General features: G+C 42.8%; 1 protein-coding gene across 1 annotated transcript; it reads right to left on the minus strand.

Moving 5' to 3' along the window:
- Positions 1 to 11,254: 11,254 nt before the first annotated feature.
- LOC129718474 (protein tailless) lies at positions 11,255 to 13,221 on the minus strand. Its single transcript, XM_055669281.1, has 2 exons — positions 12,945 to 13,221; positions 11,255 to 12,541 (listed from the first exon to the last, which is right to left on the minus strand). The coding sequence occupies exons 1-2, from the start codon at positions 13,015 to 13,017 to the stop codon at positions 11,421 to 11,423; spliced, it is 1,194 nt and encodes a 397-aa protein (XP_055525256.1). The 5' UTR covers positions 13,018 to 13,221; the 3' UTR covers positions 11,255 to 11,420.
- Between the last annotated feature and the right edge of the window lie 1,090 nt (positions 13,222 to 14,311).

A 14,311-nucleotide genomic window follows, 5' to 3' on the forward strand; every position in this document is an offset into this window, starting at 1 on the left:
CATCAATCCTTTCATTCGTAATACCCTTTAAACACACTGGACTCTGAACGAAGGCTTCTCGACTATGACTACAACACGACAAAACGCGACAACTTCGGACGCAATAAACGAAGACAAAACCCGCTGCAAACGACCGTGGCACCAATCCCATATGCTAATTCAGCTATTTCATCGAATAATCTCCACGGCACGGCATCAAGTAAAAGTTTCGCAGCACACACAACATCACAAACATTCCTGAAAAAACTCACTTCGCGATATTAAGCAAATTTTCTTCCGAAAAATCGCACGAACGAAAATTTTGACGTCCGAATCCGGCCATGGCCTGCTTCTCCAACTCAGAAAGAAAAAGCGAGAAACATAAGACAAAAAGGCAAAAGAAAGAGAGAAGACAAAATGAGATAAAGAGAGTAGAGAGAGAAGAAGGAGAAAAGAGACAAAAGAGAGAAGATAGAGAAAAGAGAGAAGAGAAAGAAGAGAAGGAAGAGAAAGAGGCAGAGATATATTGATAGAGAGAAGATAGATAGAAAGAGATGATAAAGATCGAGAGAGCGAAGACAGGGAGAGAAGGTTAAAAAAGTGGTCAGAGAGGTAGCATATAGAAAAAGAGAAGAGAGAAAACTAAGAGAAGGAGAGAGAGAGAGAGCTTGACGGCGCAAACGGTCACTTCAAATTTCAACGAGGAAAATAAAGATTTTGAAATCCTGAAGGACGAAGAAATTATTGAAAATGTTCTTAACCTGTGAGCAAATATATGTCACACCATTTTGACGAGCAGTGTTAACATGCTTCTTTTATTTATTCTCGCTTATTTTTTTATTTACCGTCGGTCTAGTTCCGCCACTGTTGTTGTGCCATATATCGCACCCGGGGAGGCGACTCCACCCAGGACCCTAACTCACGACCCGTTGATTAACGGACCGGCGCCAACGGCTTTACTTGCTCATGCGATGGAAGGCGTGATCCCAGAGATTTTTCGCCTCAGAAAATCTCCCGTTGTCGGCTAGGGTTGAATCTAGACCAGTTGGGTTGGTTGTGAGTGGATCACGTCACCTCACAACCATCGACACCTATGTCGGCGGTGGGATTCGAACCCAGGCGTCGAGCGTGGTTGGCGGAGACGTTACCAACCACGCTAGGCCCACGCCAGGCCCACGCTCATCATTCACATGCTTCTAAATCACTTGAAAACAAAAACCTTTAAATTCAGCTGAATCTACTTTGAGTGGCGCAAAAGAATAAATAACAACGAGAAGAAAATAAGGAACAGTTTCAATAAACAATTGTATGCATGTTGTGGCCAGTGTGGTTCGTGGAATTCATTTGCAAACGAATGTTAAAAAAAAACTAGTAATAATAACTTAAGCTTGGGTTATTTCCCCTTCCAATTTTCGACATTCTGAAAAGGGGGTGGAGGTGACATAAAATTAAAAAAATATACGGCTTACTCATACGAAAATATACTAACCTAAATTCCTTGTTTTGACGTTGGACTATGTCTTTGTTTACTATACTGGGATGCATTCTGTAAAATTTCAAACGAAACTGGCAAATGTTGCGTCAGATTTCAAACGTCAATAACAGCATAACCACTTGATGGATAACAATAATCAATATGTTTTTTTTTTTTATTCTCGCTTATTTTCCGTCGGTCTAGTTCCGCCACTGTTGTGGCCAATCACTGACGCCCAGGGAGGCGACTCCACACCCAGGACCCTAACTCACGACCCGTTTATTAACGGACCGGCGCCAACGGCTTTACTTCCTCATGCGATGGAAGGCGTGATCCCAGAGATTTTTCGCCTCAGAAAAACTCCCGGTGTCGGCTAGGATTGAAACTAGACCAGTTGGGTTGGTTGTGAGTGGATCACGCCACCTCACAACCATCGACACCTATGTCGGCGGTGGGATTCGAACCCAGGCGTCGAGCGTGGTTGGCGGAGACGTTACCAACCACACTAGGCCCCCGCTCTATCAATATGTTGTTGGATAGATAAAATGTAGAACAATTTTGTGATATGCAAGTTTTTACTCTAATTTCATTGCTAAGCGGTAAAATTGATAAAAAGTATCAATGACAAATTTGCTCGAACAATGAACCAATTACATGCGAGCATTCCTAGCACAGACGACGTGAATGGACACCAACTGTTCACTGTAATATTCTCCGTATCAATATCGAAAAAAAAAAATGACAGAGTCTCCCCGTCCCAATAGACCAATTTATGTTTGCTTACATGAGCTTAGACTAATATGATGTCTCGAAGGTAAAAGTTTTCTGAAAAGTACGGTGCCTCCACAATTATGGGTTAGCTACAATTATGGGTCACTTTTACACAAATACGTCTATTCTCACGAAACTGAACAATTTTCATTGGCAGTGATATTTTTTTTCTAACTTACTTGTAACCTTATTTATACGATTCAAATGATTTAATGTTGAAAATGTCACTTAAAACAATGACTCTGCTCGATGCAATAAGTGAAGTGACCCATATTTGTAGTAGTGTTACATTTTGCGGTGCACAATTGTGGGTCAGTCCCTATTTTGCTATTTTCATTACTTTTACATGATAATACATCAAGACTGAATAAAATAACTTATTATCAAGCTTTTACAACCATAAAATAACTTTTGTGACGGATTTTAACGATTTGATACGCTGAATGATCTTGAATGCCAAAAGTGACCCAAAATTGTGTTTTTTGCTATGTAAGTAATTTTTCTCTTCTCAACCGATTTACACACATCTTCTGCAGTGAAACTAATTGTCGATCAAAAGTATACATCTATACCACAATCTATCTAACTCATGGTAGCAGTGGTCATAAGCTCCTACAGGAAAGTATAGAGCACAAAAACAGATAGTAAAACATTCGTAGTTGATAGTTTTTCCGATTTTATATTTATTTTTGAATTTTCAGGCAACACGTGGACTGACCCATAATTGTAGAGGGACTGTATGAAACAATCCCCGATCTTGAACAATTCCTAAACCTGCATTTAGAACGTAATAGAAACTGATGCCTTGAAAGAAAACGTGCTGGTAGAAGCAACAGTACAAGTGAAGCAGAGAGCCGAAGGTCTCTCGTCGTCTATGATTGCAGCGGTACTCTTCTAATCGTACTGCAACGGTACTATTTGAATTGCAGTGGTATACTTCTGTTCGTACATTTCTATTCGTGTGCAATCGAGGAAAAACTGCAATGCTGCTGGTGATGGTGATTGAAAGTTTATCTTATAAATATGGTTACCATAAATTACTCAACAAGAATTATACATCCATTCCGCGTCGAACACTCGACAGAAACGGACGTGCAAAGTGGTCGTTCTATTACAATCCGGTCCGTGTGTACGAATAGCCAAACAAAAGAGTGTATTATTCGCGCTAAAGGCCAACTAGATTGTGAGTTGTGTCGATACGTTCTGTACCCGGCTCACAACTTTGGCTGTATTGGTGCAAAATACCAGCTGCAGTTTTGATCTGTGCACCGTGAATAGATCTTTTTAATCCAAGCCCATCAGTTGACAGTCGAGTCCGTGTCGCTGTGCTGAGTGATCTCACACCCGGCTCACTGCTGGTGACTGTATTGGTGCTGCTGTACTGGTGCTGCTGGCTGCTTTGGGTGCAGCTTCGAACGATCGGACAACCACTGCTGGAAGGAAGAAGTAAAGAGGTACGTGTTCTTGTCGGCGCTAGTGCGCTAGTGCGCTACATTTAGCGCAATGGATATAGATCCCTCGCCTCCCGTGCCACCATCCCCGAACCCCCCTGACCCTGACCCTTCTGTTACCCCCTCCCCTGTTCATTCTCCAGTCCCCCCTCGCCCCAGGCTTTACCCGGACGGATCTCAACAGGGCAGCTATAATGTTTATTTTCGTCCAAAGGCAGGAGTGAATTCAAAGCGTTTAAACATACTGCAAATTGCTAAAGACCTGACGAAGGGGTACAAGGCCGTGACCGAAATTTCCAAGGTCCGACCTAACAAGCTCCGTGTCGTGGTCAGCGATCTGGCACAGGCCAATGCTATCGCTTGCTCTGAGCTCTTCACACGCGAGTATCGCGTTTACATACCCGCACGAGACGTGGAGATCGACGGTGTCATAACCGATTCGAGTCTGTCTGTCGAGTGTATCCTAAAAAGCGCAACCGGTTGCTTCAAAAATACCGAAACACAGGCGAAGATTTTGGATTGTAAGCAATTGCGGTCCATGTCTCTCGTCGGCGATAAAAAAGTTTACACTCCGTCAGACTCGTTTCGCGTTACGTTTGCCGGATCTGCACTCCCTAGCCACGTCTCGATTGACCGGGTTCGTCTGCCTGTGCGATTGTATGTACCCCGTGTTATGAATTGCACCAATTGCAAGCAGTTAGGCCACACAGCCGCCTACTGCTGCAATAGGGCACGATGTAGCAAGTGTGGGGAGACTCATGCGGAAGATTCTTGCAGTGTTAATGCTGAAAAATGTATTCACTGTGGGGAAAACCAGCATGAGCTCTCCACATGCCCGGTGTACATGCAGCGCAGAGATAAAATCAAGCGGTCACTTAAGGAGCGTTCAAAGCGTTCTTACGCTGAGATGCTGAAGAAGACCGTGACCATCTCTACCATCACATCGAACCCCTTTGATCTGTTGCCCTCTGATGAAACCGATTCTGACGATTCATCAGCGGGAACATCCTATGCCAATCCTGGGGAGTCTAGGAAGAGGAAAAATGTTTCTTCTCCTAAACTTCCCCGTAAAGGTCCTAAGATTTCCCAAAGTGTAATGAAAAGTACGAACAAACCAAACAGTGCTGCGGAAAAACCGAAGCAAACTCCTCCTGGGCTTGCAAATTTAAAGTCCCAGAAGGAGTTCCCAGCACTGCCAGGAACATCTAAAACCCCAGTTGTTCCTTTTGCACATCCAGTTGATGAAATAAACTCTGGATTAGTGAAATTTTCTGACATTGTGGACTGGATTTTTGAAAATTTCAATGTACCCGATCCAATTAAAATTTTTCTTACAGCATTCCTCCCAACAGTTAGATCATTTTTGAAGCAGTTGACTGCCCAATGGCCCCTCCTTGCAGCGATTGTATCCTTCGATGCCTAATTCAACTGCGTATATGAAGGATTCTATCTCTGTCTTACAGTGGAATTGTAGAAGTATTTTACCAAAAATTGATTCGTTTAAAGTTTTGATAAATAAAAACAAATGCGATGCATTTTCCCTTTGTGAAACTTGGCTTACTTCAAATATTGATCTCAACTTCCATGATTTTAATATTATTCGCCTTGATCGAGACACCCCATATGGAGGAGTACTTTTAGGGATTAAAAAGTGCTATTCTTTCTATCGTATTAACCTCCCCTCGATTCCAGGCATCGAAGTTGTCGCATGTCAAATGACAATACAAGGTAAAGAGCTTTGTATTGCCTCAATATATATTCCTCCCAGAGCACAGGTTGGGCAACGGCTGCTCTTTGATTTAATAGAACTTCTTCCCTCGCCACGTTTGATTTTGGGAGACTTCAACTCTCATGGCGTGGCTTGGGGTTCCCCATACAATGATAACCGCTCCTCTTTAATCTATAACCTTTGCGATGACTTCGACATGACTATTTTAAACAACGGTGAAATGACACGTATCCCGAAACCTCCAGCGCGCCCAAGCGCTTTGGATCTATCCTTATGTTCGACGTCGCTACGGTTGGATTGCACATGGAAGGTAATCCTTGATCCTCACGGTAGCGACCATTTGCCTATTCTTATTTCAATTAATAACGGGTCAACTCGCATGCGACCAATTGACATTCCGTATGACCTCACACGGAATGTCGATTGGAAGTTATACGAGGAAATGATTTCAAAAGCGGTCGAGTCGATTCAACATCATCCACCACTTGAAGAATACAACCTCCTCGCGGGCTTGATTCTCGACGCCGCGTTGCAAGCCCAAACGAAGAAATATCCCGGCGTAACGATCAAAGAACGGCCTCCCACTCCGTGGTGGGACCAAGAGTGCTCCGATGTCTACACGCAAAGATCCGACGCGTATCTGACCTTCCGGGATACAGACGATGCCGACGACTTTAAACGTTATTCGGAGCTTGATACCAAGTTTAAAAGCTTGACTAAGGCAAAGAAACGCGGATATTGGCGTCGGTTCGTAAACGAGACGTCGAGGGAGACATCAATGAGCACTCTTTGGAACACAGCCCGAAGAATGCGGAATCGCGTAACGGTCAACGAAAGCGAGGAGTCTTCAAGTAGGTGGATATTTGATTTTGCCAGGAAAGTATGTCCGGACTCTGTTCCTGAGCAAAACATTGTTCACGATGCGTCTCCGGGCCACGACGCGATTGAATCACCTTTTACGATGGCAGAATTTTCAGTTGCCCTCCTGTCCTGTAACAATAACGCGCCTGGGTTAGATAGAATCAAATTCAACTTGTTGAAGAATCTACCCGGCAATGCCAAGAGGCGCTTGTTGAACTTGTTCAATAAGTTCCTGGAGCAAAATATTGTACCGCAGGATTGGAGGCAAGTGAAGGTGATCGCCATCCAAAAACCAGGGAAACCAGCTTCTGATCACAACTCTTATAGGCCGATTGCAATGCTATCCTGTATCCGGAAATTGATGGAAAAAATGATACTCCGTCGTTTAGACCATTGGGTCGAATCAAATGGTCTACTATCAGATACTCAATTTGGCTTCCGCCGTGCCAAAGGGACGAATGATTGTCTTGCGTTGCTTTCAACAGATATTCAGCTGGCGTATGCTCGCAAAGAACAAATGGCGTCTGCGTTCTTGGACATTAAGGGGGCTTTTGATTCCGTTTCTATTGACATTCTTTCGGGTAAACTTCACCGACAAGGATTTTCTCCAATTTTGAACAATTTTTTGCACAATTTGTTGTCCGAAAAGCACATGCATTTTACGCACGGCGATTTGGCAACTTTTCGCATTAGCTACATGGGTCTTCCCCAGGGTTCATGTTTAAGCCCCCTTCTTTACAACTTTTATGTAAATGACATCGACGAATGTCTGGCAAACTAATGCACGATAAGACAACTTGCAGACGACAGTGTAATCTCTGTTACAGGAGCCAAAGCTGCCGATTTGCAAGGACCATTGCAAGATACCTTGGACAATTTGTCTGCTTGGGCTTTACAGCTAGGTATCGAATTCTCTCCGGAGAAGACTGAGATAGTAGTTTTTTCTAGGAAGCATGAACCTGCTCAGCTTCAAACACAATTAATGGGTAAAATGATTTCTCAGGTTTTGGTACACAAATATCTTGGTGTCTGGTTCGACTCTAAAGGCCCCAGGTTGTCACGTTAGGTATCTGATGAAAAAATGTCAACAAAGAGTGAATTTTCTTCGTACAATAACCGGACAATGGTGGGGACCTTATAAGGCTTTACCAAACAACGATATTGTCTGTTATTGAATACGGGTGTTTCTGCTTCCGCTCCGCAGCAAACACACATTTGATCAAACTGGAGCGAATACAATATCGTTGTTTGCGTATCGCCTTAGGTTGCATGCAGTCGACCCATACGATGAGTTTGGAGGTCTTAGCTGGAGTACTACCATTGAAAAACCGCTTCTGGAGCCTGTCTTCTCGTATTCTTATCAAATGTGAGGTCTTGAACCGTCCCGTGATTGAAAATTTTGAAAGGTTAATCGAACTTAATTCTCAAACCCGTTTTATGACATTGTATTTCAATCACATGTCCCAAAATATTAACCCTTCTTCGAATATTCCAAATCGTGTCGACTTATCAAATACTTCCGATTCTACTGTGTTTTTCGATACATCCATGATAGAAGAAACTCGTGGAATCCCGGATCATTTACGCGTGCAGCAGATCCCCAAAATTTTTTCCAATAAATATCGAAACATCAACTGCGACAATATGTACTACACTGACGGATCACTTCTTGATGGGTCCACTGGCTTCGGTATCTTCAATAACAATTTAACCGTCTCCCATAAGCTCGATAATCCTGCTTCTGTTTACGTCGCAGAATTAGCTGCAATTCAGTACACCCTAGGGATTATCGAAAAAATGCCCACGGACCATTATTTCATCTTTACGGACAGTCTCAGTTCCATTGAGGCTCTCCGATCGATGAAAGATGTTAAGCACTCTCCGTATTTCCTGGGGAAAATACGGGAACATCTGAGTGCTTTATCCGAAAAATCTACTCAGATTACCTTAGCGTGGGTCCCTTCTCACTGCTCGATACCGGGTAATGAGAAAGCGGACTTTTTGGCTAAGGTGGGCGCAACAAACGGTGATATTTATGAAAGACCAATTGCCTTTAATGAATTTTTCGCATTTGTACGTCAGAATACGATCATCAGTTGGCAAAATTCTTGGACCAAGGGGGAACTGGGAAGGTGGTTACATTCCATAATCCCCAAGGTATCGACGAACCCGTGGTTCAAGGGGTTGGATGTAGGTCGGGATTTCATTTGCGTGATGTCCCGGCTTATGTCCAATCACTATAGATTTGACGCGCATCTCCGTCGTGTTGGGCTCGGGGAGAGTGGTATCTGTGCCTGTGGTGAAGGTTATCACGACATAGAGCACGTTGTTTGGTCATGCCCTGTATACCGTGACGCCAGGTCTAGATTAATAGCTTCCCTGCAGGCCGAAGGTAGGCAGTCGTCTGTTCCTGTTCGTGATGTCTTGGCAAGCCGTGACCTATCCTACATGTCCCTTATATACGTTTTCCTGAAATCCATCCACGCCCCAGTTTAGTCCTATCCCCTTCCGCCTACATCCAACCAAACGACAAGAACACGTTAAGACCCCGGATCCGGAATCAGCAACTAGACCCGCACGATACTCTCAGGCCCCGAGGGAGACAACCCAATATGCCAGTCCGTAATATCTTGGCCCAGCAGCGGAACATATTCAATATGCTGCTTACCTATGGCGATGGAAAACCATCAAACAACAAATCAGTGCTTTTCATGCAAAACATTCTAGCTTAAGTTAGATTTAGTTTCAGCTCGTAGTCGGCAGCGAGGATAAAAAATTTGCTCTTAGTTATTAAGATACTTTAGAAAGTAAGCTACCAGATATAATTGGCGCCGTTAAACATTGAATTGTATTTGTGCCGTGTCAAATAAACTATAGATGAGGAAAAAAAAAAGAATTATACATTTTCGGATTGGTTATAAGTTATATTTATTGGGTTTTATCTTCGATATTCAGTAAATAATCGTGACCGGATAGTATCGAAAGATTGAATTCCCAAATATACAAATTTACAGAAGAGTAAGAGCCGGCGAATGCTTGTGAATTTTCAGTCCGTTTACTAAAATTCATTCCAAATCTTTTTTTACATTTCAAAATTTTTGGATGATATATTATTATTTTAAACTTTACCATAATAAACGTATATTAGCTGTCTCTGTTATACAGCGAATGTAGTTATAGGCAAATGAAAAAAATTGTCAAAAAACCCAAAATGGATTGATCCATTTGAATTGTTGATTGCTACGATTTTTTGCTGGAACTTGTTGATAATTTGTTTATATGTTTGCCAATAAATGAACCTTTGTAAGGGTTTTCATATTATTTTGAAAGAAAGATCCATATTATAATTTTGATTTAATCAGAGTTAAATAGCATGGAACCATTTATTAGGATAATGTTTGTATTATTTGATTTGATTTTTGAGGATATTGAGTTAATTTTGACTTCGACGCATAACGAGAAAATCTTGGTGCTTCTTCAACAAGAACGATAGGCTTTGTCAAATACATGTTGTTTGCACAAAAAAATACTATAGGCATAATATCGCCAAATATAAACGAAGTTCTTTTGAGTGTTGTTGAATATATTTGTAAAAATAAATTCCCAGGAAAGGCTGAAAATAAAAATACGTAACTCACCGAGCAAACACATTGATTGTTTCTGTGGACTCTATATATTTTGTAACAAAAAATCCCCTAATTACAGTGTCTAGTCCCACGTCACCATTTCATACAACCCTAGGGCTGTATACCTTGTAGTATTCATTTATCAAATTGTGATATGCGAATCGAATTTGGATATGATCGATCTGGTCCTGGGTACTTCATTTGAGTTTCATTGGAACAGTTATGTGTTTTGGTTTATGTCGAAAACTGGCCATTTCTAGCGGGTGAATCCGAATCATGCCTGAGTGGAGTAAACGTTCTCTGGGGTACTTGATTTCACATCCATAGGACTAGTTTTCTTTTTTGGAAGGTTGGCAGTGCTTTGCCTCGCAAAAGAAAAAAATTATTACTGCAAACACCGATCCTACACTTTAGGAAAAATTTAAAAGAATGAACATAATTTTAAAAACACATTTCCTAAAGATGGTCATAATATTGTCTTTCGGCCAAGTAGTGGATTAAAGTTTAAGATTTCACAAAAAAAAAGTTAAAATATATACATTGCATACATTGGTATGAGTGATTCCGCTTGGTTCGTCCAGTTTTTCAATAGAGAAGACAAAAATCGACTTTTGAAAACTATGAGAAATTGAACCCAAGTGAATGATAAATTACACTTTTGAACGAAAAATTTTTCATGTGAAAAACTTTTAGGCGCTCTCTTGCCCCGCATTACTCGGCGTACAGCAGCAGAGCACATTCGCAAAACATCGACGCCTCTCTGTCCCGAGGATCACAGACAGGATGGATGGGTATCGAACCGGATTTTTTTTTCGCAGTGACTTTCCACTTCGTCAAGCGGTGAACCCTCGGGATTCGAAGCGAACGATGGCAACCGACCGTGCAGAGGGACATATGGCGATGGCAATAGGGCTGATGATGAGCGCAGAAAAAAATGATAGAGCATAGGGAAGAAAAGGGATTCACCGAGTCGAAGCCGAAAGTCGCTTTAGCTGTGCAGTGATTTCAATGGGCGAGAATGAAACGACAGCTCGGATGGATGGCCGTTGCCTGAGCGGATTACTCAATGGAAGGTGCACAGCGTAAAGCGCATGATGGCGGCGGCTTGAGCTGTTTTGAAAGCTGCTTGCATGAATGGGATCGTGTTCTTCTTTTTTTTTGGTATTTGTGTTTTTTTAGAAAATCCGTCGGCATCGATTTGTGCAGATTTGGCAACAAATGAGTGTTAATCCTAGTTACGGGACCAAGAACGGAAAATGTAAGAGCACACCCAAAATTTTGCATTATTTGATAAAAAGCTATTTATTAGTAACTTTAGAATTGTCCTACTATAACAATACTAATTTTTTCTCTCACTCTTAGTCCGAAAGAGCTTAAAATGAACATCGTCTTTGTTAAATAAAATTCTTTGATTTCGTATGCGAATTACAAATTAATATTTACAAGTTCTTAATCACAGTGTTTAACGATCCGGTCGACCAGGAGCGGATCGATTTATTGAGGTGGGTGTGGATTGCGCTGTTGAAAACCTATTTCTGGCGGTAGAAATCCAACAGTAACTTAAGTAGGGGTGCAGGTCCGATGTTTCGTCGGAAGAACAGTTCCTCAATGGTGTAGGTAGAAACGTTCCTAAGCGCTGGCAAGAATTGCATCAATATCCGATAGCGTTCGGCTGGAATGGGACGACAGGTGCGGATGTAGTTCGCTAGAGCTTCCTTGGCATTTTCCTCCAGGGCACGTACGGTGGCCACTTCTTGGATGGTCTTGGAGGTGGAAGAAATGATATCCGACCCGTCACTGCTGCTGCTTGACATGCTACTTTCGGGGTCAAACTCGGTTTTGTACAGAACAACTGCTCTAAGATAGACAAACTCGTTGCTGTCCACTCGAAGAGCTACTATTTGGGCTAGAATTTCCTGGAAGATTTCGATCTCTCGGATAATGCCCTCGGAGATGGGATCGCCTCGGTTGTTGTTTAGGTATCCATAAGCCATTAGCAAATGATTAAAGTTGATCGGTAAAAGGTACTGAGCGACGGCCAGAATGAAAAACTCGCGCCAAGATTCCTCGAACAGCACCAGTTGATCATCGAGCGGGAGTTTTGTGAAGGGCACCAAGTTTTTCAAAAAGTTCACATTCATGAATAGAAGCTGTGCTGCTGATTCCCGAATAGCGTCGGCAGCGATCAGTGGATGTGGAGATTGCATGGCAGGAAATAGTGTCGGATGAACCATCGACTGTGGGCTCAGATAGGTGTTTCTGGGAATGGTCAAATCGAGTCCCATAGGCGTTTGTGACAGCGCATGTGGTGGCGGGATCATCATCTCGTGGCGTAGAGGCGTATCCTTTGCGATGAACAGGGCCATTTGTTTGCGAAGGGTCGAACTGCGGGGACCCCGTTCGTGCTGGACCGCATCCTTGTTCATGCCAACTTCGAAACATTTTTTCAACCGGCAAGCTCGGCACTGATTACGATGGGTTTTGTCGACGATGCACGGGATTTCCGACTTGGATTTGCAAACATATTGTCGGCTTCGACGAATCGACCGTTTGAAGAAACCGGCGCATCCATCGCACGCATAAATTCCGTAATGTTTTCCGGAACTGTGATCGCGGCATACCTTGCACGGAACGTCGTATAGAATGCGGCCTGAAAGGAATCGGAGAAAAGATATCCGTTAGAAATCGTCGTTAGCTTTGTCAAAAGGCAACGAAGAGGACATCCGGGATTCGTATTGCAAGCTCCGATGAGTTTCGCAGTTTGAGTGTGAGAACTAAGGACGTTAACAAAGCACCGGAAATGTTTTCACATTCATACCGAGAAATACAGAAGAGGTTGCTCTTTTTAGATCCGCTTTACCGGATGATTTCCTTGTTGAAGTGCTGGGATTGTATAGCAAATGACTGGCATAAAAAAGGAAACTGTGCGATGTTTATAAACATTACACTCATCTTGCAAGAAAAATATAACTTCATTTGGGATTGTTCCTTTTTCTGAATGCTAATGCCGTCCCAGGACTCGTGGCAAAACGCTTGAACAAAAAAAAACTTACTCGATGAGGCTGGAATGCGTAGATGATTGTACCGAGGATCCATTAGCTCGGGAGAACTGATTGGAGATTGCATTTTTATGTATAGTCCTTTTTCTTGTATTGAACCAAGTATACGTAATCACTTTTAATCCGTTTGTGCGTTTTTGTTGGTAATAGGCACTAAATCACTTTTAACTGCCACTACTCATGTACTACGTTTCTAATTCACAACTTGCGTTTGAATTGTATCCAAGCAATATCCTTGCTGGTACACAAATTTGGGATGATTACTCACTGAATGCCCGATGCGATTTGATCCAGTTTCACCCGAGCCACGAGCAATTATAGGCAGATCCTTGCCGGCTTCGCACAAAACAGTACCGCACACAAATACGTACTTCTGATTGGTCCCGCAGCTTCCAAGGATACTGGGTAGGGAAACGTGCACCCATACAGACACAACAAAGGCAATTTAAAAAGGCGGTCCTTGCTTATGTTACTGTTCCTGCCTCCAGGAAACTTGCATCCGTTTTGTTTTTTTGTCCTGCTTCCAGCGTTCATTTCATTAACGCACACTACTGCAGTGGAGTTCATTCCCAGTAGGTCGATCAGTGGTACATGAGTGTTAGTGACGATCATTCACAAAAAGGACAAACTAACGTAACTCGACTGGGCCGTCGTTAATTGTTCCTATGGCTGTGTCTATTACTATTCTATGCGGCTGCCTGGAGGGTGAATTATGGCATATGCAAGGCCATGGGCTAGTGCTGTTGTTGGTGAGAACTGATTTTTCGACTTGGAAGAAAAGTTTCGGTAGGGAAAGTTTCGCTCCCTCTAAATCGCCGCCGTTGACCACAATGTGCCGAGTAACGTCGAGATTTATCCAATCAAGAACTCGAGAGCGGACGGGTGGAAGGACTATAAGGCACACGTGTCGTGCGCGCCCCGGCTGCAAGCGGGTCTATTAGGATTTAATCTGCCTGTGACGTCGTGTTTTCGGCGATGGCTGCCTTTTTATGCAAATAAATTTGCTGCGGCGGGTGCAGTGCGGGTGATGGCAGTCGTTTTGTCAGCGCGATTTCAAAAGAGTGGAGTGCGTTTTCAATTTAACGAAAGTTGACTAATGGGTCACGCTCGGATTGAGACCGAAGAGGATAATAGATTTTATTCTCACAAATTTGTTACATTATAGGGCGTAACGCGAGTCGACGTTCGACTGGCTAACATTGGGATTTTTTGCATTCGGGCAGGTACAGTCGCGTCGGTATGATTTTCACTACCTTGTTCGAAGCGAAGCCCATAATAGGCATAATAATGTGCTCATAATTAATAAGTTAAAACATACCGTCTACCTGACCAAAACATCATCAGTTTGTACTAACGAGTGT

Source organism: Wyeomyia smithii, chromosome 1, assembly GCF_029784165.1.
Source record: "Wyeomyia smithii strain HCP4-BCI-WySm-NY-G18 chromosome 1, ASM2978416v1, whole genome shotgun sequence".
NCBI classification, from domain to species: Eukaryota; Metazoa; Arthropoda; class Insecta; order Diptera; family Culicidae; genus Wyeomyia; species Wyeomyia smithii.